This window comes from Centruroides sculpturatus, unplaced genomic scaffold, assembly GCF_000671375.1.
Source record: "Centruroides sculpturatus isolate CEXI.00-Female unplaced genomic scaffold, Cexi_2.0 scaffold1085, whole genome shotgun sequence".
Classification (NCBI taxonomy): Eukaryota; Metazoa; Arthropoda; class Arachnida; order Scorpiones; family Buthidae; genus Centruroides; species Centruroides sculpturatus.
Window position 1 is genome coordinate 116,695 of NW_019385453.1, and position 25,851 is coordinate 142,545.

Consider the following 25,851-nt stretch of genomic DNA (forward strand, 5'->3'; position numbering starts at 1 on the left):
ATTTTTTTCCAAAATGGAAAGGAGAAAAACGCTTGGGAAAATTTCTAAAAAATTTTCCATGTTTATTCTCCACTACATCGTGATAGCACCATATCTGACAAACCCTGTCTACAAAGGTTAAACTTCAATAACTTGCTTGTTATTGACTGTAGAATGAAACTGTAGGGTTGCATTATGGTACCAAACACTAACTTTGTGCCAAAATTCATTAAAATCAATAGGGGACATAAGTGTAGTACTCCTTGTAAGTGTTTTCCATTGCCATGCCTAAATGGCTCAATGGTGTCTTTTCTATGAATCAAAAAATGTCTCTGCATTATTCAGTGGTAAGTCCAGCCTGCTTTTCCCCAAGGAATTTCTAAATACTGTTGCAGGGTGGCTTTTCAGGAAAAAAGATCCTCCCCATTTAACAAATATGAAGCCAAAGAAGTCCACAGGACTAACATCAGGTGACTTGGTGGGAATGTCCTTTGGATCCACATACATTTTGTTTCTTTAAGAATGCCTTATGTTGAAATGAACCTTCTTGCCACATTTGTATTATGTATTATTCTGTAACAAACTCCATGATTTGTTGAATGAAACACTGGCAACTTGCCAATGTGTGTAGTCATTTGTACCACAATGCAGTCTACTTGTAACTACAAATGATAGATACAATGCTTAGTTATTACCTTTCAAAAGTTTATTATATTTTTAAAAAATGCATAAACTTATATTACTATGGTAATCCAGTTTGTGCACTTGTGAGAATCATTCCAAATCCCCAAATTTATTCATTTTTCATTTTATTTAAGGAACCATGTCTTATTAATGTCTTTATCAACATATTGTAATCCATAAATAACTTTTAAACATTAAAATTGACATAGCTTTACTTTGGTGGATGATACCAGTAGCCAGCAAGCTTTCAGAGTGACATCATATTTTGGCAAGATTCATTCTTTGGGGAAACGGAATATAGTTAATCTCCAAAAAAACTGGCAGAACCAGGTTGAAAAAGTAAAGCTCAGCAAAATCATCTAAATAAAGGAAACTTGTGGCATAAGAGTACTGGAACCATTTATGACAGTAAGTCTAAATATGTAATGTGTGTAATGTGCACTTCAATCACATGTTGATCTTACTGTCAAATCTGGTTCCTTTATACTTATGTCACAAGTTTCAAAAATTTCCTTCAGTTAGATGTTTTTGCTGAGCTTTACTTTTTCAACCTGGTTCTGCCAGTTTTTTTTAAAGGGATTTCAAGTATTTTTCAGTCATCAATAATTTCATAACAAAATAATTTGAGAATTCAAAATTCTAAAGGTGGGTAGTTCTGGATCAGACAAGTTCTACACTGAGTGTTGAGACCATAGGCATCCACAGAAAATTTTTCAGAGGGTGAAGCTTGGAGACAAATAAAAATTTAATGGTGTAATTACTTAATTTTTAGGGGCTTTCTCACAAATAGTTTATAGAATACAAATAAAGTGGGATGTATTACCTTTTGCCCTTGACCATGGGACAATACTTATGTCCTACTATAAGTCTTCCTACTAACAGCCACTAGGCACTAACTTCTACATTTAGCTATTCATGGTGGCACTCAATTATTGGTGTTTGCTACACCGAGGTTTTCTTTTAGACCCTTCGGGGGACTACGTCATTGCAGCCTAAAAACTGCACACCAACATCAAACATAGAGGGTACTGTAGCCATATATGAGGGAGAGTAGCCTATGTATGCTCTTCAGAGGGATATTACCTTTCTCTACTTCTCCCTTCTTCTTCCCCTCCCCCTCCCCTTTATTTTCTTTTCTGCCAGATAAACACCTCATGTGTTTCTTGTTTGTTTGTATGTATGTACTATTCTAGCAACCAACTTGCATCCCCATTCCATCACACTACGAACAATACATTCTTTTCTTGCTGCTTGTGTTGGGCTTTTTCCGTTGCTACAAATTACAGTGAATGATGCCAGATAGCCCGATGGTTCAATCAATGTTAACTCACTTATTATTAAAATTTATAAAACTATAAAAATTACTAAAATTTAATTATAGTTACATTGCAAAAGAAAAAAAAGAATTGCAATTAAGGGTTCAAAAAAAATGCAGGCAAAATTAAATTTTCAATTGATTTGATCTTAATTTTAGTTTCACTGTCAATACCAGAGTTTTAATTGCTATTTATTTAAAACAATGTTTTTAAAAACCATTTAAATTTGTTTTGAAATTTGAAAGTGTGGTGATGACAGCACTTTTTCCTTTTAATATATCAGAAGTCATGGCAGTGACTTCTTGCTAAGTAAAAAAAAGTCATTAACTGACTGATTATATATATATATATATATATATATATACAGTCGACCCCCCCCGTAACATGGGTTCATATGAGGATTCGTATATCACAGCAAAAAATTTGCAACCGTATTCGTATAAAGATGCTAAGAGACTCATAAAATGCGGTAAAATGTCATCACCGACTCATGTTGCGACAGGATTGGTCGAATCTGGACCAATAGTGGACAAGCAGCCGAACTACTTACATGCTACGGAGAGTTTAGGCGGGTAAGTTGAGTTTACTATCGTCTGTACAGTATATATGCCTAAATTAGGTACTGTAAGTCTAATACAGTACTGTAATTTTATACATTTCTTGTGAAAAAAAACATTTCTTATTCAACAACCATAAAAATTATTTCTATTAATGATGTCTCCAAAGTTCAGCAAAGTTTTTGCAGAAAAATAACTTATCAGAAAACATGCGCCCGCCATTCGATGCGCTACTCCACGAAGAAAACAAGCTTAAGCAATGGCGTCATCGAATGGTGCACACTCATTAAGTAATCCTACAATTTTTTGTTTATAGCATAGTTTATATGGATTATTTCCAAAAAATTATACGTGTTTTGGAAACATTGAGTCGAATTAGTCTAGAATTGATTAATTTTATGGAAGAAAACCTTTCAAACAGCCGTAGTCCGTAAACTGCACACGTGCCGGGCTGTGATTGGCTCATGTATTTATAAGAATTTCACGTTGTAGGAATGCTTAAAGTAAAACGTATCTACCACGTTATAGGGGGTCGACTGTATATATATATATATATATATATATATATAGAGTATAGAGTTGCCAATTTTGAGGGTTGATATCTATGTCCTGAATATCTTATTCCAAAGAAAATTGTTTTCTTACGTAGTGTGCAAAATTTCAATAATTTCTGTAATGCGGTTGCCGAAATATAAGCAATTGAACAGTACAGCTTTTTTGGTGATTTTTGTATTTTCTTCTTTTTCTTCATTCAGCACTGCAGATGCTACTAGAGGAAAAACTACTGGGTTTAGAAAGCCCAAATTTTAAACTTAAGCCTTTTTTTTTTTTTATCTGTGAGATGCTTGCAAAACTTCTGGGCTGATAGGTCAAAGTTCACGGGGGGATTGAGTTTTACAGCTTAATTTTATGCTTATAAAGATCGAATTGCATAGAAAGAAATGAATTTTATTTAGAATTAAAAAGCTAATTTATGCCAATTAAAACTTTTTATAACAGCTGACCAAAATGAGGATTGAAAGTGTTCAGTTGGCATCACATTCATTGTACATTATTATTAAGTTACGACATAAGAATGAATTGATATCCAAACAAAAACATCCAAGATGTAAAAAAATTTATGACAATTTAGACAGTAAAAATTTTTCTTAGGAGTTTTTCTTTGGTAAGAAGATAGCTTGGCACTTGGAAGTGGTACCCATGAGATTTTTACGTGTAATATTGTTTTCTACATTTCGGCTCCATGTGTCAAGCTATCTTTACCAAGAAAAATTTCGACTGTCATCTAAATTATCATAAAGTTTTACTTGGCATAAGTTTTTTACATCTCAGATGTTTTTGTTTGGATATAAAGAGTTTAAGGGGGGAAATATAATATAAATAATTCTTTCAATTAATTTTACTCATACATGATTTTCATTTGGCTACTCTTGCTCTGTAACCAGCACAACAAAGGTGTCTGTAGACAGTTTTTGAATAAACTGCCTTGTTCCTCATTATAATTTCAATTAATTATATTTTTGGCTTCTTGACAACAGATTCACAAGCAGTTACATTTTGGTTTATTTTCTAAGCTGCAGGTTGATTTAAAATGCTGAGTTATATTTCTTACTGTAAATATACTCCTTTTAACCATTTCCAAATATGATGCAAATGTGTGGTGATTTTCCTTTCTTTTATTGTTGCTTTGGGACTTCTGCCAAAATGAGTAGATTGAAATCCAATGTTTATTTCATATATCTACCATTCTGGGCATAAAAAATGATGATACTTATGCAAATTAATTTCATTCACATCATTGTGCAAATACTTTCATTCATTCAAATCATGTTGTGTATACACCTTAGTTTTCAAAGGGTAAAAAATATATTACATCTAATTATTATATAGAAAGTAAAATAAAAATTGTATCTCAATAATGTTACTACAGTATTAAGAATTGACTGTATGTCAATACTTTGTTCACCTATTGGTGTACAAAAATATTTGAACACCTCTTGGAGGAACTTTATTGTCAGAGGTTTTGTCACCTTTGACAATAAAGTTTGGTGAAAGATGTTGGCATATCTGTTGTAGCACTGCTGCATAAACTGCACACTGTGCACTGCGAGAGGCCAAAGGCAACACGGTTAAAAGTCACGTGGTGTTTTGTTAGCAGTAGAGGTTGAAGTCGTGATCAAGTGGAGAAAATGGAGCAACAAATGAATTTGCTATTCTGCTATAGCTTGGCAAATTCACAAAGAAACTCATGCTTCTGCAGAAGCATGAGTTTCTTTCTATGTCCTTAGTATGCCAAGATGTATTGTTGTGTAGGAGCCATGAGCCCGATTCCCATACAGCCATAGTCATGCAGCAAATGCTGGCTAAAAAGGAGGTGTCACTTGCACACTGCCCATACTTGCCTGATATGGTTCCCCAGATTACTTTGTTTCTGTGACTGAAAATTGCCATAAAAGGCAACAGATTTTCCAACATACCCAACATTCATGCATAGTCTTAGGTCTTGTATGGTACATTCTTTCACAAAAGTGTATTGCCAAGGATTGGGACTAGATTGAGGAATAGTAAAGTATGTTTGCTGAATTATGTTATGTCAAAGCCTTCCTTTTCTGAACTCATTCACTGACTTCTTTATCATCAGAGGTTGCATGTGTATATAAAACTTATGAGGAACTGTTGCAATTCCAATGGAACTTAATGTTTTGAGGAACCATCTGTTCCATAGTTCATTTCTGAGGAACTATTCCATCCAATTGAGTTTCACACTTGTGTCAGTTCCAGAAGCAGAATTGGATTTCCGACCTCTTTTGTATTCATCTGGAAATCACGTAACCTATCTATCTATATATAGTCGGTTTATGGCATCTGACGTTGCCTTCCGATCTCCAGAAACCCTCTCCATCTATCTTTATCCATACACCATTCTTCTTTAATCCCTTTTTCACTACATGCTAACTTCACTCTCTTACCAAGTTTGTCTGGGTCTTCCTCTCTTTTTCCTTTGTTGTGGATTGTATTCAATTGACATTTTCAGGAGTCTCTCGTCACTCATTCTTTTCACATGTCCATACCAAATAAGTTGTTTTTTCTTAATTTCTTCCAAAACAGTCTCCTTCAATCACATTAGGTTTTTGATTCTCTTATTAGTTATTCTTTCTCTTTTTGAGATTCTGCACGGTCGTCTTCTCAATGCATCCATTTCAACCATTGTTACTTTTCTCTTCTCTTCCCAGTCATTCTCCATGCCTCCACTCCATATAACAGAATGCTTTTAACAATATCATTATATAATATAAATTCAATTATTAAAACCAATGGGATCGGTGGTAATATTAACACACTAAAAATAAAAAATTTTTAGTTAAAAAACAAGTAAAAATTATATTTCTATTTCCGACTTCGAGGAAATATCCTCGAATATAATTATCATTATATAATTTTTTTTTTTTTTTTGATCTAGTTATTTCTTCACTCTACTATATTCCATTTAATCTTTTAACTGCTCTCTTACATTAGAAATTAATACAAGATTAGCACAAGGCATTCTTCCATCTTGATGAATTTGTATTCCAAGATAACTGTAATGTTCACATCCATTAATCTTTTCTCCTTCTTCCAGTTCCATGCCTGTTTTAGTCCCTCCTATGCATAAATATTTTTTTACTCAGGTTTATATATAAATCTCCTTTAAAATAATCCTCTTTTATTTTTCTTGTCATGTATTCTAGATCATCCTTATCTTCTGCCATTACCACCTGATCATCTGCAAATTGCAATATAAACATTGGTTTACCGTTAATATCTATTCCAATTCTGGTACTTTGAAACCGTGCTAGTAGTTATTAGTAGTAATTCAAACACAAATTATTATTGTATTTATTTTCAGGCACTTGGCAATTTTTATCATCAAAATTTTTTATTTAGTTGATTTCAAAAAATCAACTAAATAAAACAATCATCAAAATGATTGTTGCCATTTCAGCTTCGGAATTCTTATTCTGGTACTTTGAAACCGTGCTAGTAGTACCAGAATAAGAATTCCGAAGCTGAAACGGCAACAATCATCAAAAAATCAACTAAATAAAAAATTTTGATGATAAAAATTGCCAAGTGCCTGAAAATAAATACAATAATAATTTGTGTCTGAATTACTATCTATTCCAATATTACAACATTTCTTTTTCCATATTTTCAATGCTCCTACACAGAGAGGTGTTACCTGTGACTCAGACCAAATCACATAACCAGTTAAGTAATACCAAGCCAAAATTTAAAAATAGTGTATTTATTGAATAATTTGGCTTATGTTAATTAATAGATCAAAAGTAATTGCAAGATGTGAAGGTCACATCTTGCAATTACTTGGTTGACATAGTACAGGGTTATAGCCCTGTACTGTCAGCCAATATGTTGAAATTTACAAATACTCAATATTTTGAAATAAAATGTTTACAAGAGCAAACAGGTGGTGGTTGACTCTTGAAAAAGCTAGTCCAAAATGATCAAACGAATTTATTCAAAATTTAAATGTCAATAGTACTCATCATGGATACTAAATATTTTAATTTCATCCAAATGTGTTCATTGATCCTTAATTAATATCTCCATGACCAAAGATGATACTTTATTATAGTGCTCTAAATGTATGACGGCTTTACTACCGCACTAACTCCTCCAGATGGAATGAACGTGAATCTGGCAGTGTGACTGGAAACTGTATTGTGATGTAGGATAATCTTGCTCTTCTCTCCAGGAAGTTTCTTCTTTCAGATAGTTTCAGTAAATGAATCATTAAACTTCATTAACCTTTACATTTTTTGGTCCTTATGACAGGAAGAGGACTACCACTATCATTTCCAACTAACACAAACCCACCTGGCCATGTTTTGTGGCATTCACAGTCCAACTACCTTGTCTAATGTGGCCACATATTCACTCTTAGAACCAGCCAGGTGGTGCAGATACAATTCCATAATGTTCTGTTTGTCTTGTGATGAGGCAGAGAATGGCATCTTTTTTTTTGTCCTGGCTAACAGATCTTAATTAATTATTCTGTTTACAACAGATGCAGATGCTTCTAACTCTTGGAAAAGAAGACGCTTGCTCACTGAGAGCTGCTACTTGTTTCTTCTTTGCTTTATTTCCAACAACTCAACTCCAGTTACAGCAGACTGATAGACAACTGTTCCATTACATCGATTCCTTAACAATCACACAATATAGAGAGATTTGAAACTCTGTGGCAGAACACTAGATTGTGCCACTTGTCAGTATTGCATTTAAAACATTATATCCACGTGTAAGAAACTACAGAAAAGTGAGTCAAACACTATCTGGGAGGTTTTAGACTCACAATGGTAAAAATTTCACTTTGAGTCAGGAAATTAATTTCATCTGTATCGAGTTTGCTGCAATATTTATCATTACTTCTTACAACAACACTTATCACCTAGAAAAATTTATGATTAAAACTCAGGATGAAAGACAATTACAGTAGGATAGAATTTTTTATACAGATTGCATACAAGTAGTTTGGCAACCCAAAGTTCTAAAATAGTTGGATGATGGACCAAGTCTTTGCATTGGACCTTTCTGCTGAACAAAATCAAAATTTAGTCTCATCTTTATCGATCAATGACTGGTTCCATACAGGTAAGCACAGTTCATGGATACACTATATATGCAAGAACAGGGAAATATCAAATTCAAGCATCACCATTTCTAAATTGTCAGATTATCCATAACAAAAGTTTATGTCGGAAACAAGGGAGCAAAGTCTACATGCTTTGTGTGCCCAGAAGAATTTCTAAGAATCCAACTCTATGGCAACATGATACTGAAAACATTTGTCACTGACAGATGTGATGCAGAGACAACATTTACCAAAGGAATTACTAGTACTCTTTACATATTAATCTTTTGAATGCTTAGTTATCATTTTGTGTTCTACACCATTTTGTAAATGTTTGGCACACCAAGCTTTCTTTCCATGCAATTGTATTTGATTATTATTATTTAGAATTGAAATTGTAAATCTCAATAAATATTCAGCTTGCAATAAATCCTTTTCAATTTGTACTTTGACATTTATTTCACATTTAATTATAAAAGAAATAAATAAAGACTTTTCATGTCTACTTGTTTTTTCTCTTATACAGAGGTAGTGTTGTCACCGTGGAGTGTGTGGAGAAAATCATTAGAAAGGAGATGATCGATCCAATAAATGGAAAGAAGTTGACCGAGAAGGACATCATATACTTACAGAGGGTAACTGTTTTTATTTAATTATTGGGGACAGACACAGTTTAAATATCATATTTACTCGCATATAAGATGAGGATTTACTCACTTTTCACTGCTTTCAAAAACTGAGCTTGTCCTATATGCACGAGCAAAGGATTCTTTGCGGTTCTGCAAATAATTTTTGTGAACCACGTATTTGCATTTATTACAGGATGCTCACCCTCGTGTTTAAAAACATTAGTATTTTATTTGGGTCATTTGAACTGTTCTTGTGTATTGTCAGGAGTAAAGATGAATAGCAATAGGGAAAGCAAAGCTGTCGAATTGAATTCGAAATTCCAAAATCACGGGAGCCCAATACAAATTTCTCTGAATTCTGATTTCTGAATAATAATCTGTTTTCACATGGGAATGGATTTAATGGATTCATGTGGGAATAATAATCTGTTTTCACATGGGAAGTGCAATTGACTGTTAAGAATTGGCAAAAAAGTTTCCAATTGCCCAGCTTTATATGAACAAATTATGTTGTTGATTTTTCAAGATTTTTCCTTAAAGTTTAAAATGGCATATTTTTTGCACACAATGTTTGCATTTACATTCATTTGTGATTACATTTATTAATACAATTTTAATCTTTAATTTTATTTCGTTTAAAGTTGCACCTTGTCCTATAGGCACAAGATCATCTTATATGCGAGTAAATATGGTATTTATGAGCAAAATAATATAAATTTTTAAGGGAGTGAGTTACATAAAGGTGTTAACAAATCACATTGACAAAAATTTATACCTCATCTGCACAAATATATGGTAAAGTTTTATAGTTTTAGCATGTATCTGTCTTATAAGACGACCCCAAACTATCAACGGCCTATGAATTTAGTTTAGATCAGCGATCATCATCTGGATAATAACACTGTATAGCTTATACAGAATCATTCGAAAAATTACAAATATGGCATAAACAAATTTTATTTTCTTATATCTGGCAGCACTGCCTTGCTATTGTTGCAAACATTCCCACTGATTTGGGTATTAGGGTAATGACCTTGATTATTCAGAATAGCCCATATGAGGTTTTTGTATTTTCTGGACATACCCTACTCTCTACTAGTAAATAATTACAGTTTTTTATAATAATTTCAATCCAATTTTTTTTTAACTGTCCTATAAGATGACCCCTGGTTTTGGGGGTCTTATCTGTGTAAATATATGGCAAATATGCACAGTCTTTCGGCATTAATATAGTCTGTTAGAATTAAAGGGCTGCCCATAAATAATGTCCACACAAAGGGAGGGGAGTTGAGCTTCAGAGGATATCCATTTTTTCATGAAATTTTGTTGGACATCTGAAGAGGAGAGGGAGGTTATGTCCACATTTTTCTTAAAATTTTTAATTTATGGACAACTCCTAAGGTATATAACACTGAAAGACAGTATGTATTTAATTGGTGTTGCTTTTAAGTGTTCATCAATTTTATTATCATATTAAATACAATGTCAGAAAGGAATGCAAACAAATTTATAGAAAAGCTACGTAACGGTAATTGTAGTTGAAATTTTTCTTTTTGCAAAAAAAAGGCCAATACTGAAACACACAACAAACAAATGTGGTGCCGTCTGATTCATAATTACAAGAATCCCAGCCAATGGGAGGAAATCGTCTAGGCCAAAATGTGCTCAATGCTCATTGTTCCTCATATTCTTCAATCGATGTCTTGTCTTATCGGAATAGCTTAGTTAATTAAAGGTATATCCTGCATCATCATAAGTGTGACAATACAAACCGGTCCACAATCTTAAACCTTTTCTTCAGAGGTGAGCTTACACATCAGTGATTCTCATGGCAATCTTCCAGAATAACAAATGGATGCATCACGTTGGTCAAATGTTTTGACATTAGTAATAGGGTCAAACCCACTCAAGTTAAACACATATATTTTTTTTTATTTAGAAAATCTGCAGTAAAAGTGATAGAATTTGAATATTTTTAGGTAACTGACCCGCATAAAAAAATCTTCGGTTGTCTCTGTCACACAATGGCATAATTTTGGAAGGCTTCTTACGTACCTTATTTGTAAATTGAGTATGTTTTTGTTAGGATGATGTATTCTTACCTGAATTTTTAGATTTTAGTTTAGGACAGGAGAGTAGCACATACCAGTTTAAAAAGAAAGCAGTCAGAATGATTCTTATTGTAATGTAAGAATCAATATGGGTACCAGATTTTGAAAACGCTCAAAGCTTTTCCAGGGTACTATTTGATAGTATATGAATGCATTTTTTTCTATAGACAAATTGTCCAAATTTTGGAAGTGGGAACAATAAGCCTTTTACCTAGAAAATGACATTGCAATCAATAGCATAACTTGTCACGAGACAGATTTTTGAAAAATAAAGCATGCACAAATGGTTTCTCTCATATTCTAGGAATCACATCACATTAATCTTCTCTGTACAATTTAATTCTCCATTTTATGGATGCTTGTATTTTTGATACTAGAAACTCTTAATCACTTTCTTCATTTTTATTTTTCTCTAGGGAGGAACGGGCTACTCCAGCACCAACGAAAGTCTGAAAGCAGAAATAAAGAAACCGGTCATGATGGCTTAAATGCATTTATGTACAGTACATTATTAATTTGTGTGTATGACTTGTGCTCGTCACCCAATAAATATTTTTTGTTGCCGAAACGGCAGTTTCGATTCCCAGGCAAGACTGGTTTATGTATTGTAGACGTCGTTTATCGAAATGCGGCCCTTTTTGAATCAGATGCTCTGTTTTGTAAATTTTATTTCTATACATTTTATTTTAAAAAAACATTTTGCACAAACACTAGAGAGAAAATTCATTTTCTGTCCGATCGCTCCGCGTCGGACGCGGGAAGATCGGAGAGCGGTGCCGGGAACGAAACGGGGAGACTAGAAACGGGCCGGTCTCGGGGGTCGGGGCCCGGGAACCCGGCCGGTCGAACCGTCCAAAAAACCTTCCCGACGAAAAGAGACGATCACGTTACGGCGGAGACGGATGCCCCCGCGAGGTGGTCCTCTTTGGAATAATCAAAGCTGCTATAAAATGTCTCACTTGGTATTTGTAAGAGCGTTGGATAACCTGCAAAATAAATAACTTATTTATAAAATCACTAAAATTAAATTCTTTACATTACTATTTCTAGAAACACTGTCATTTTGAAAAGGAAAGAAAAGGCAGAAAGCAAAGTCAATTTGTTCTGTACCACAAATTTTTGAGGATATTCAAATTCAAATATTTAAGCATAACTTATAGAAAAGGTGATAAATCCTCAGGAAGATCAAATAGAAAGTTTTACATCTCTTTGTGACATCTCGAGTTGCCACAATATGAGGTTATAATAAATTACTTGTTTGACAACAGAGTTTCAGTTTATTGTCGCAATCTCAAAAAATCAAGTAATGCTCCGTAATGTGGAGCGGATCATCACAGAATAAAAACAGAGAAATTTGCTAACGCCAAAATGAGTACGAGGGGTCCAACGGATGCCATTTTCCCTGTCAAATTCGAACGTTACGGATCGAAACAAGAATTCTAGAATGACTTTTTAGAGCTGTTTTTGTTGTAAAACACCATCTGTCAGACTCCTTAAAAACTCATTCTAGCATTAAGGAATTTACTACGTGTAGTGATTTGTCCATAAAAATATCAAATAAGAGGGGTTTTTTGTTCATTTGGCAATAACAGTTGCTACTGAGTATGCAGCCTAAGGGCTTAAATTATTTAGTGCTGAATTAAGTAAAAATTTTAGTCTTTCTTAATGACATTTTATGCTTCTGAAAAAGAAGACATTCAGATTGTTTACTGCAGTAAACAATCTGAATGTACTGGACTGTACATAAAAAGTTTTTTATAACAATTTTAACAATAAATAACCTTTACTTCTGGTGACAAACCTTTAATAATTCGTTAAACGAATGCTTTTGACTGTACCCAAGGTCTGCTTCGGGTTATAGAACAATTCCAAAATCAGTATGCTAGGAAGAAACGTTTTTGAAGTTTAAAATATTTTAAACATAGGAAAAAAACATTTTGAAGTTTGTTTTTTCTAACATATTTCTAAATTAAAATTTTTTTCTTTTATTGTAATTTAAAATATTTTAAATTTTTTACAATGTGTGTGTTCCCCATTGATGATTTATAGTTCTGTTTCTATCTGGCAATCCTGGACCGAATGGGTGTATGGCTGCTAAACAAAGAAACGAGTTAGCTATCGAAAAGAAAAAAGGATGTCCTCCATAGGCCAGCCAAAGGAGAATCAGGCAGGAGCATTGCAGTGGCACATATCAGTAAGAAGATAATATGTAATAATATATGTGTGCAAGGGAAGACAATTGTATTCCAAACCAAATATGGATTACTTGTAGCATGAATGACAGTCTGGACGAGAAAGTTCTAGAATCTTTCGGTCCTGCCGAGCAAGAAACATCCCCGTAAGTGGAACACTGCTACAGGAGAGTGCAGGGAAGATGCAGAACATCTTAAATTGGAAGGATTTAAGGCAGACAAAGGTTAGTTGCAATGTTGTAAAGAGTGACACAACATTACATTAAAAAGTCCCATGTGGGAACTCTGTAGATGGTGACAAAGTTACTGCAGAGGATAGTGGGAAAAACCTCCTCATGACTGAAGAATACAAATCGAGGAACATTTTTAATGCCGACAAAACGGGCTTCTCCTGTTGGCGGCTTCTGACAAAATCATTGGCAAAAAAAGGCAACCCATGCAAAGCAGGTATAAAATCAAATGAACGTGTTGGTGTGTTGTTTGGCTGAAGTGCTAGGGAGAAAAACTTGTATGATTGGGAATGCCGCATACCTTGTGCCTTCAGGAATCACATAAAAGTGGATCTTCCACCAGTGATGTGGAGGCACAATTGGAAAGCACAGACAACATTGCCACCGTTCGCAACATGAAAATGAGCTAATCGGAAGTTCTTGTCATTTATCAATATGCCACCGGCCATGCCGATGTTGTCATGTGCGTGGCTGTGATTCTTACCATAATTTAACAAGTGAGGTTCAGCCATTAGATAATGGAATTATTCAAATGGTCAAATTACAATACAGGAAACAACTGATTCAGAAGCTGGTTAATGTAGCAAAGCAGTGCAAGATGGCTGCCAAATTTGTGAAAGCTGTAACTTACTTCGGTGCAATCTGCTCTATACATAATGCCTACTAAGACAATTAATTAAAAAATGTTTCGTGCATGCAGGATTCAGTCCCACATCTGCAAGAACAAGTCCACTGGAATAAGAAATTGAGGTGGTGAAAGCTCTGCCAGATATTCTGGCATCAACAGAAGTTACAGATCATGCAACACTATCATCATTTGATGATGTACTAGTAGTTCATGATAGCATCAGTGAAGATCATAAAATGATCTTCAACATACATGTTGATGATCAGAATGTTGCTTAAGATTCATCACAGGATGGTAATGAAGATGAAATTCAATAGGCACCACCATGTTACAAGATGTACTGCAGTACATCATCCATTTAGAACAGTATGCACATGGAGATTCTCAAATAGTGGAGGTGTTCTATATGAAATCATGTTGCAAAAGTATAACTGAATGTACAATTATATGGCCTAAAGCAGGCGCGGCCAACATATGGCCCGTATAATGAATTTATGTGGCCCGCGATTAATCTTTCAATATTAGCTTCTCAAGTCCGAATAGCTTGACAAAAAATTCTGACGCCTAAAAAATGGTCAACAACTCACCGTGCATTTAGAATTAAAGCTCCATTACGAATGCCTTAAGCACAGCGTAGAATGTTCATAATGCACGATTATGTGAAAAATGTATCTGCAATCTCTCTGGTTTTTACATCATGATGAGATCTTGCACTACCTCAAAATCTTCCTAGGGCAGCCTCTGGTTCGGCCCGCGAAAAAAGTTTTCTTTCCAATTTAGCCCGGGGGCAAAAACTGTGCCACCCCTGGCCTAAAGCAATCCCTAGTCAATAACATTTTCCATAAAATGTACTATTGTAACACTACAACAGGTTTTTAAGTTATACCTCCATTTTGGTTGATGGTATACGACTGCACTTCTTAAATATGTGAATTGATCCTATAAGGGGACACCTTACTAAGTGCGACACAATTTATTTGCACCACAGATTTTGGAGATATACTATGCATGCAGGCTCAGACAAATGAATGTATACATACAAGCCAAGTCGCATATATGGCGTCTCACTTGCAGGTCGATACAAGTTTGTTTCAAATTACAGTAATACCTCGACTTACGCGAACCTGGAGTTATGCGATTTTCAAATCTCATTGATTCGTCTTTTGTTTGAGCGCCATGCAATCCTTGATTACTCACTCCCCCCACACTATTGTTTAGCTTACATGTTCGGACGTGTCGTGCGGAATCAACACATAGCTACAATTTATTTTGTGTTATTTATTTCTGTGTTTGTTATATCTACGGAGATTTGAGAGACTCTATGTGGTGATTTCTTGCAACCGTGAACGAATGAAAAGATGAGATAAGAATAACCCCTTTCCTACCCATGTTCCCAATTCAAATGCAACTAAGAAATCCACAGAAAATTTATTTTTTGTATGAAATAATTATTTCCACTTAAACGCAAATCTGACATCCAAAAAAATTTCCGGGAAATAATTCCTGTGGAATAAAAACCACTCCAAAAAGTGTTTTTACAAATAAAGTATATATAATATAATAAAAATATACGCTTTTATTTGAGAAATATAGCTGTAAGGATTATTCTTTCGTCTAACAAGGCATGAAATTCACACGTGCAGTCTACATTGTTTACAAACTGGTTGACCTTGAGAACAGCTGGAGTCAGCTTTCCCAGTTAGTTCTCATGTTAAGCTTCAGGGGAATATAGGTCTAAAGCAAGAGGGGAGCTAACTTACTGCATCTGTTCAAACAGAACACAATATTGTCAATTTTAATGCTATTAAATTACGAGGGGACCGAAAATAGGTGGGGAAAAAATTCTACTGAACAAAAAACAACAAAATAACCTGCCGATGTCATAAAAAGCAGTCAATAGAGTTTTAAAAAATGTTACCAAAGTCAAATCAGTGAAATAGAAGTTTAGAACGATTTAATTAATTTGATTAAAAAAACTCCCATAAAAAAGCAATAGCGTGATTAATTACCTAATTAATGAATTGTCATAAAATATTTTTGCGGCAAAAATAATTCATGAAATTTGCACAGATCATAGATAACGATGTATATGCGCTGATCCATACATTTTCGGAAAAGTTATATAAGTCAAGGCTTTTTTAACGGACCCTTAAAGTCTGTGCCCGAGTTAACTCGGGACATAGGCTTAAATATTAATCCAGCATTTGGATTGTCAGAATATAAAACATTCTGCGGGGATTTGTCTCTACTCAACGAATAAATTAAATCTAGTAATAATAAATCGACTGAAAGAGAGCGGAGCAACTCACCAATCCATGGCATCATCCAGTCCCTCTCCTTTGGTAGCCGAAGTCTTGAATATCTGAAACGTTCTGTTTTTCAAGGCATCCAATCCCAGCGCCTGGTGCACCTCTGCCACGCACATGGAACCTTCGATGTCCTGTTTGTTGGCCAGCACCATTAGAATTGCCTTTTTTAACTCTTCTTCCTAATATGGAACAATTTTCAAATCGATCAGATGATGAGATTCTACACACGTACTCACGAAGCAGTAATGAAAAAATTCATACACCGTGGAATCCACTTACTATAAATATCTTAAAATTTTCCCACACTGATAAAATTAAGTTCTGTTTATTCAATGATGACCAACTGCTAACATTGAGTACGACATTAAAACTATACTATAATTAACAAATCTCTGATTCGTACATTTTATAAATTGTTCTTATGCAGTAATCCACAAACAAATTTGTCCAACATTGTCGATTTACATACTTTTAAAGACTGTACTATAGTGTATTTAAACTGTACTATAGCAATTTAAACTACTATATTGTAGCCAAATAAAACAATTGCATTTGTTGTTTAAAGCACTAGTTAACACACTATTGTCATTTTGTCATTACATGCCGAGGTCCATAATGCAAAAAGACTGCTTTTAAACAACTCATTTACTTCAAAGTAACGATAACCAAAGTTTTATGGTCATATTTTAAATTGCATTTTAGGACTTACTAATCTGGAAGATGCAAAACGAACGATAGCGACAAGTGGAAAACACTGTACATAAATTTTCCATCCTCACAGTAATATATACAAACTTAATTAAATTAGAACATCTATTATTTGCATTAAAAAAAAGAGCAACGGTTACCTCTAACATGGAAACGAGTTCTTGCTTGGAAATACCGATTCTGTCTCTGTCTGCACTATCTACCACGTAAATAATTGCATCCGTGTTAGAAAAATAGCACCTCCAATATGGCCTGAAAATATATATTTATGATATTTAAAAATAAACAAGTTTTCTACAATTAGATATTTAAAGTATTATGTAATTTGCATTTGTAAAATTATGTGTAAAATTTTTAACTGGTCTACAATCTTGGCAATTGGATGCACTGAAATGGTACCAGATTACTGGAAGCGAAGCAAATTCGACTGCTTATTTGTTTAGAAAGATTATGTTTAATATAATAAACTGATGTTGCAAATAAAAAGGTGTACAGAATAGCAACAAAATATGAAAGGATCCTATGCTACCATGTTTTACGGTTCCAAAACCAATCTTTGAGCCTTTTAAACGCTGAAAGATTGGTTTTGGATCTCATCATCTAATTATTGATTGTCTATTTCAGTTTTGTCAGCCATTGGTGCATCATGTAGTTGACAGAATCCATGAATTTTAGGGAAATTATATTTTTGGTGGGTTTTGAAAGATTGTTCTTTTGTACTTAAACGGTATTGCATTGTAAGATACTGTACCTTTTTGAGTGGCCTAAAATGATCGGAGCTCGTGCTCGATTTCCTGCCACATTTAGTGGAAATATAAAAGGAGATATTGAAAAAGTAAAACATTTTGTGTAAATATTTTTCAAACAGCTATGATCTTACGGGTCTTGTCGAGACACTAAGATTGAAATGAAACTTGGACAAATACAAATATCACTATCCGTAATGATTTTTGTCATCAAATGTACAATGAGGTCTATGACTTAGGAACATATTTAATAAAAACACATTGTAACAGATACAGGAACCCAAAAAGTTTTTCCTCAAAACTATGGGTACATAAGAAATTTAGTAAACTGATGTGAAGACCGTCACTAGCATGTACAGTATCAAATGTGCAATTGATTCCAAGCGTTTCACAAGTTAAGACCTTAACCACTGCTTTCACTATCTGGCATTTTAACATCGTCTTCTTTGCCTATGCCCTAGCCTCTTATGTTACTTGAGAAGAAAAGGTATATATAAATCTAGAAGTGTGAGATTTAGACAACTTAAAGAGAATGGAAAAGGACCATTGCAACCTACCTACTGGCTAGAATTTCGCATATGCGTAATCCCCGTTTTACCAGTAAAACCAAAGGAGTGCTTATCAAAGCAATCAAATTTGTCACTTTAAAATATAAAATAAATGTGACAATACATACTGCACAATTTCTATGGCATAAAGTGGTCTTGCACAAACAGATTTAAGCAGAAAATTTTGACCGATATTTCTGGGATGTGTGTGTCCAGAATTGTGGCGCACAGACCAAAGGTAATTCAAATTCGTAATAACTGTAATTTTGATATTTTCCAGTGAAAATAAGAAATGTAACAATTTTATACCTTTTCTATTCTTCCTTTCGAGTATAAATTGTACTGTAATTTTTATAATTTTTAATCAATCTGCCAATTGAAAATGATCTATTATTCCTTTTCCATCCTCTATTTAATTTTAAAAAGCTTATGAAAACAACAGTGTAAAATATTAGATAACCAAATAATGTTCTCCAAAAAGAACAAGAGGCACTTGCCTCGATACCCTCTCAATTTGTTTCGAGTGGCACTCGTAGTGGCATCTTCTACACGACACAAAGAAAAACACGTCGGGTCGGACTTCTTCTGATTAAGGAATGCAGACAATTCTACAAAAGTGGCAATTATCGGGATGAGCATGTCCCGATAATTGCCAGCTTTCGGAGCATTTTTCTTTCAAGAAAAAACAGCAAAACTTCACAGGCCAGTGCAAACCGGATATTTATTTTGGGACTATCACAAAATGCAGGCAAGTTTATAGATTCCAGATAAGGCAATTCTGTTCGACCTTTACCTTTGCCCGACAAAGAGAATGTGGCTTTGTCATCGAACGTAACACCAACTGCAACAGAGCAAAACCTTTTGAGTTTCCCTGTAATCGGTGGGAAAAACCCACAGAGATAATAAAAAATAGACCCTTGTAAGCAAGAATGAATCATTTTTAGTACTGTACTGACAAACTTTTGCAATTATTCTACAGTCTGATGCTAAAAAGTTTTCAAATTATTTTTGTCCAAATTAAAGAGTAAAATCTGAAAATATAAACGATTTAAAACTTATTTACTTTACATTAAATACACACTATACAACTTAATATTTTTCAGAAGTGTAGTTTTCATTTTAAAGAACATTAAATTTAAGCATTTAAATTAGTTTACTTATTTGCCACACGTATCTAATAAAAATTAGTAGTGACAAATATCGGATGCCCACGTGGACATTAGACATCCGATATTTAATTATAGTAATGATATTGGCATGTGGACATTACCCGTGTGATCGAGTACTTTTGGAAAGACCGTGCATATGTCAGAAGATTTGTGTGATTTTGAAATCATAAATAAACAAAATGTTTTTAAAAAATGATTAAATAATAGTAAATGTTACAATTGTAAATTCGTCTCTGTAATCCAAAAACACACTTTGGTAGACATATCTTACAGCAATTGTAATGTAATTGCTGTAAGATACGTCTACCAAAGTGTGTTTTTGGATTACAGAGACGAATTTACAATTGTAATATAATATACAGCAAGCCGTTTATATAATAGTAAATGCTTGTCAAATGTTGGATTCAAAATTCCTATAAAGCAATTTAATGCCTTTTTAATTGAAAATTCATTCTAATGAAATTATTTTTGATTTTTAAAAAATCAATTTTGCAAACAAATCTTTAATTGGTTAAAATTGTTAATTTGGCAGTTGTAGAAAATTTTTTTCTAATTATTAAGTTTAAAAAACTTTATTTTATTATGTAAAACTAATTTGTCCCACTATTAAACTGCAACTGTAAAACTATACGGCTTTAAAAGGGAGGAAGTGTTTTCTTAAATCATGAAATGTTTAAAATTTAAATATGGCAATTTTCTCTTATGCTGTTTTTATATGTTATTATTACCTATTCCTCACAAACAATAATAATTTAAAAATCTTTAATATTTTTTTAAAAATGTAAATATCTGAATTAATTGTGGAAACATTAAAATAATACACACGATATCATCAGGATTTTGATCGATTTTAAAATAATATAATCTTACAGCAAAGAACTTTTGAAATTTTATTATATATGTAAAAGTTAAAACTAATGCATTAGGCGTGTGTTCAAGATTAAAAAGAAAAAAGAGAAAGAGAAGTTAGTCTTTAATTGTAGTAATGAAAAATGCCATTTGTGTATTTACATTTCTATTATACAAGTAACTTTTGAATAATTTATTAAATAAATTTTTTTTACTCCATATACATGTTTTCATAACAAATTTTAACTTCACGTTGTTTATGGCAATAAATTTGTTTTTCATGCTTGACATAAATGAAAAGGAGTTCAGTAAAATCACACAAATACCCCAAAAAACCAGTTAAAAGCAATTTCTTTACTATCATAAATTTTTTGTTTGTCTAGAATGGCAATTTCAAACTGCAGTTACATGCCTGGTCATTTAGGGGTATGCGAGAAAAACTTAAAAATGACTAACGTTTTATATGAATATTTGGATTCTGCGCTCGAGCGATTTGACGACTTCATGGCACTTGATGCTTAGTTTGAAATAAAACTGTATTATTATTTTTTATTATCTGTCCTTCACTTTAAAGAAAGCTGATTATATAAGGTAATTATGGGAAACAAGATAAAGTGACACACTTTATACCACCTGGAAAGTATAAATTTATCTTCCCAGGGTCTAATCTGTGCAGTATCATCAGTTTGACCTTTTATTTTATGTATTAATTTTAAATTTGTATTCGTTCTTTTGTTGGAAAATGTTTAAAATTTGATGTTTAAAACTGTTGTATTCTGGTTATGGTCCATTACCCTAAGATGTTTGTTCTGTTGTTGTTAAGTTCCATCGAGTCGTCGTTGACTCCTGGTGACTTCATGGACAAGTCTTCTCCATCTTGCTCTTTCCCTTGTTGTCTCTCGTAGCTCCTCCAGCTTCATTTCTGTGACTTTCTCTATTTCTTCCATCCATCTTATCCGTTGCCTTCCCCTCTTCCTTCTACCTTCCACTTTTTCCAGCATAATAGTCTTCTCTAGGGAAACTTCTTTATGCATCACATGTCCAAAGTAGGTCAATTTTTGTTTTAAGATTCTTGACTCTAAGGAGAAGCTTGGCTTAATTTTTTCTAAAACTGAGATATTTGTTTTCTTTTCTGTCCATGGAACTCTTAAGTAATCTTCTCCATACCCATAATTCGAATGCATTTATCATTTTTCTTTCCTTTATCCTTAGAGTCCAGCTTTCACAGCCATATAATGTTACAGGGAAAACCATTGCTTCTACAATTCTTTTCTTAGTATGAATGGAAATGTCTTTATCTTTCATTATCTTGGTGAGATTTGCCATGGCTGTTCTGCCAAGGTGAATTCTCCTCCTGATTTCTCCTTCACAACTTCCATTCCTTTCTATCTTTGAACCCAAAAGTATGTAACTTTCTACCACTTCAATTCTTTCACCATCCACAATGAAATCTTTTAACTCTTTAGTTGACATTACTTTAGTTTTCTTTACATTTAGCTTCAAACCAAATTTAGTACTTTCTTCTTTTACCCTTATGATAAGTTTTTCTAAATCATCTTTGCTTTCTGTCAAAAGGGTGGTATCATCTGCATATCTTATATTATTAAACTTTCGCCTCCAATCTTGATACCAATGGACTCTTCATTTGTAGTAATCATTCTCATGATATATTCAGTATATAAGTTAAACAGATATGGAGACAAAATGCAGCCTTGTCGCACCCCTTTCTCAATTTTAAAGCATTCAGTTTCTCCATATAGAGTTCTTACTTTTGCTTCTTGTTCATTGTAAAGACTCATCAATAAAGATATAAGGTGCTCAGGAATTCCCATGCTCCTGAGTACTTTCCATAGCTTGGAGTGATCCACACAATCAAAGGCTTTACTATAGTCTATAAAACAAAAGAAGGAATCCTTTTGGTACTCTTTTGCCTTTTCTAGAATCCATCTGATGTTGTTAATTTGATCGCGAGTTTCTCTTCCCTTTCTAAATCCAGCCTGTTCCAGTGGTAATTCTATTTCTAAATATGGCTCAATTCTCTTCTGTATTACTTTTAACAGAATCTTACTTGCATGAGGGATTAGTGCGATTGTTCTATAGTTGGAACATTCTCTTGCATTGCCATTTTTTGGGATTGGTATAAAAATGGATTGCTTCCACTCCTTTGGCCAAACCTCCTTTTCCCATATTTGTTGGCATAGCTTTGTTAGTATTCTAATTCCTTCCTCCCCAGCTGCTTTGAGCAGTTCCACTGGAATTCTGTCAGTTCCTGCTGCTTTCCCAATTGAAATTTGGTTGATTGCCCATTCCACTTCTTCCTTCAAAATTGATGGTTCCAAAGTAAAATGTCTTCCTTCAATTATTTCTTTTATATTATTATCTGCTTTATAAAGTTGTTCTGTATATTCTTTCCATGTTTGTTTATATGTTTGTTCTAGATAAACAAAAACCTTTGTGATAGTAATAATAGTTGTTTTTAACTGGGTTTTTGGGTGTTTGTGTGATTTTTTCATTACTTACGAGCAGTCTGACTTAGCATAAACGAAAAAAATTGTTTAAGTCGACGATTATTTATGCATTTAAAGAATCTCTTGGAATTTCAATGTATATCTGTCATGCAAATTCTTGTTCACAAAATCTGCCACATAAATCACACACATTAAGTCAACATTTAATATTCTTATCCTCAAAATTCCATCTTAATTTAAATCTTATGATAAAAATGTAATTAACACAAATTTTTGGAAAGCCAGAAGCACTGGATGCCTTTGGATACAAAAAGCTTAAGGGGATACATTACCCAAATCTTTTTGGATACTAGGATTGAAAAAAAAAGCAAGTACTCAACACAAATTTCTAGCATTCAGCACTAATATTTAGTAAACATATAGAGTTACACTTTATTATTGCTTAAATTTAATGTTTCTTTTGCAAAAGAACTAAAATTGTATAAAAATAATTTATGTTATTTCTTTACATAATAATAAAATTTAAAAAATTACCTTATACTAGTTTGCCCTCCAAGGTCCCAAACTTGAAATTTTAAATTTTTATATGTAACTTGTTCAACATTAAAACCAATTGCTGAAATAAAAAAAAAAAAAAACATTTATTTTCTTATCAAAACAACTTAACTCACGACATTGTTCAAATAACAAACTAAAATTTGTGCTCTAACACAAAGTAAATTAAATAAGTGGTGTAATTTTCATCGTGTACTATATTTAGTACTTATCTAATTTAAAATATTAAAAACCTTAGTCTCTATTCCTCAAACTTACTAGGAATTGTAGTTACTACTTCGCCCACTTGTAACCGGTACAGAATGGTGGTCTTTCCTGCGCCGTCCAACCCCAGAATGAGAATTCGCATTTCCCGGCTTCCCAGTAAATTTCTGAAATAACTCAGTAAACCACCTGTAAAAAAAAAGGTCATAAAAATTGAAGTTTTTCTAGTAATTTATACTTCATTCAAAACACACACGTCAAAAATCACAATAATATAATTAAATCTTTATTCTCATAGCTGTTAATCGTAATTTATGAATATCACATATTATTATAAACATAACAGCTTTTTCACTAAGAGTTAAAAGTTAACTAAGTAATTCTGAAAATATTTTGTGTCATCCTTAAACTTTACAGTGTTTACAGTTTTTTATTTTCACTAGCGCTTTCGACAAACTTATGTTCGTCATCTTCAGGCAAATGAAATTTAAAAAGAGAATGCAATATTCTAATGCAAATGGAACAAATATTATTTAAATTGAAATTAAATAACTTAACACCACACTCAGTGTTTTTACTTTCTTTTTATATGATATTTGGTTTGAGGTTTAAGCTGCATTGATTTGCAAAAATATATGGTTAAGCAAGACAGTGAAATGTTGTTATAGCCAATAAGTCCAGATATTCCCTTTAGATAGTCAAAGAAATAAGATTTATGGCTGAAATATATCAAAGTAAAGATATCTTAAAAAAAAGAAGAAAAACAGCAATTCCAAGGCACTTAAATGTTTAAAATGAATTTGTTGTTAACAATAATTTAGGAATTCAAATCTGAAAGAAGAAAGCCTATTCTAAATTATGCTGGAAACAAACTGTTAATTTCAACAGCTTCATTATATAAAAAATGGGATACAAATTTGTAAAGTTAGAATTTTTGTAATTATACTATTTGAATTTATAGCAGCTTTTAGAAAAGATATTTTCGTGTACTTTAATTTTTAGAATGTAGATTGAGGATGAGGGTAAAATACTCTGAGGAAATAACTTAAGTACACTGTGAATCTTGATCTGGCTGTAGCAATGTAAACCATCCTCGCTACCGTATGTCAGCACGAAGGATTAAAGTCAATCTGAAATGCATTTTAGGTCACTGCCATACGTACACCATAGATGTTTTGGAGACTAATTCCAATAACACGCAGTTCCATCCGAGATTCCCAAAGCACCCTATAAACTATTCAAAATTTTGATTTTATAAAAACTAAATTTTAATTCAATTTTATATAATTAGAAAGAGAAACAAAACTATTCTAACATGAAAACTCAGTAATCTTATAAAACTAAACAAAACAAACTCGCTTCAAACCAAAAAATTCACAGTATAAACTGAGCTATTGTTGATTACCTAGATAATCTTTAATACATCCAATCAAAACTGATTTTCCCAACATCGATCCAAAACCAAAAATTAATCAGCATCCACTTATTGTAACTATAGGATATTTAATAGTTAATTTCTGGTTCTTATTTTCAACAAACAACGACCAGAAACCATCAATAAACTTTTTAAATTGTCATCCTTTTGTATTATGAAGTTTTAGAAAATAAACAGAAAAAAAACCAGTATGCAGATTTATAATAAGATATCCAGTTTTATCCAGTTATAAGCAATATTGAAATGTGGATGATTCGGAGAATGCTGAGAGTTTCTTGGAAGGCAAGAAGAACAAATGAAGATATCCTGGCAATTGCAAACCAGAAAAGGACCTTATTAGAAGTAGTAAGGAAAAGAATTGTGAGATATCTGGGTCATGTTATGCGACACAACAGCCTACAAAAACTATTACTAGAGGGAACGATAGAAGGGCAAAGAGGTAGGGGCAGGCCAAGAAAGAACTGGTTCAGCAACATCAGGAATTGGACATACTTAACATATGAAGAGTGCTCAAGAGAAGCACAAGATAGGTCATGGTGGCATGAAATGGTTGTCAACCTCCTGACAGGAGAAGACACATAAAGAAGAAGCAATATTCAATTGGGTACTAAATGATCTACTCAATGTAAATCAAGATTTTGAATTTCCACTTATGTTACAGATGTGCCACGTTCTGCAACACTATAGAAACATTATTTGAGCCATTGATTTTGAAAATGGGGCAAGTCCACTCTAAACAAAAATATAAAGACATAATGGGTTTATTACCTTATGTATGACCCATTCATTATGAATACTTTAAAAATCTGCACCATCTAAACTAAAAAAATATAATGATATGCATGCAACTTATAACTGAATATTTTTTCCACATTTTCCTATAAAATTAAATTTATTTTTTG

General features: G+C 33.1%; 2 protein-coding genes across 2 annotated transcripts in view; one reads left to right on the forward strand and one right to left on the reverse strand.

Annotated features, from left to right (window-relative positions):
- The window catches only part of LOC111639150 (nitric oxide synthase-interacting protein-like), a 127,441-nt gene extending 115,979 nt beyond the window's left edge, over window positions 1-11,462 (forward strand). The window contains exons 11-12 of the mRNA XM_023384942.1: window positions 8,695-8,803; window positions 11,325-11,462. Of these exons, the coding sequence (XP_023240710.1) occupies window positions 8,695-8,803; window positions 11,325-11,396 (181 nt within the window). The 3' untranslated portion in view covers window positions 11,397-11,462. The remainder of the gene's footprint in view (window positions 1-8,694; window positions 8,804-11,324) is intronic.
- The window catches only part of LOC111639143 (ADP-ribosylation factor-like protein 1), a 30,889-nt gene continuing 16,272 nt past the window's right edge, over window positions 11,235-25,851 (reverse strand). Inside the window, exons 2-6 of the mRNA XM_023384932.1 lie at window positions 23,569-23,703; window positions 23,290-23,371; window positions 17,116-17,227; window positions 16,268-16,446; window positions 11,235-11,894 (exon numbers count right to left, since the gene is read on the reverse strand). Of these exons, the coding sequence (XP_023240700.1) occupies window positions 11,864-11,894; window positions 16,268-16,446; window positions 17,116-17,227; window positions 23,290-23,371; window positions 23,569-23,703 (539 nt within the window). The 3' untranslated portion in view covers window positions 11,235-11,863. The remainder of the gene's footprint in view (window positions 11,895-16,267; window positions 16,447-17,115; window positions 17,228-23,289; window positions 23,372-23,568; window positions 23,704-25,851) is intronic.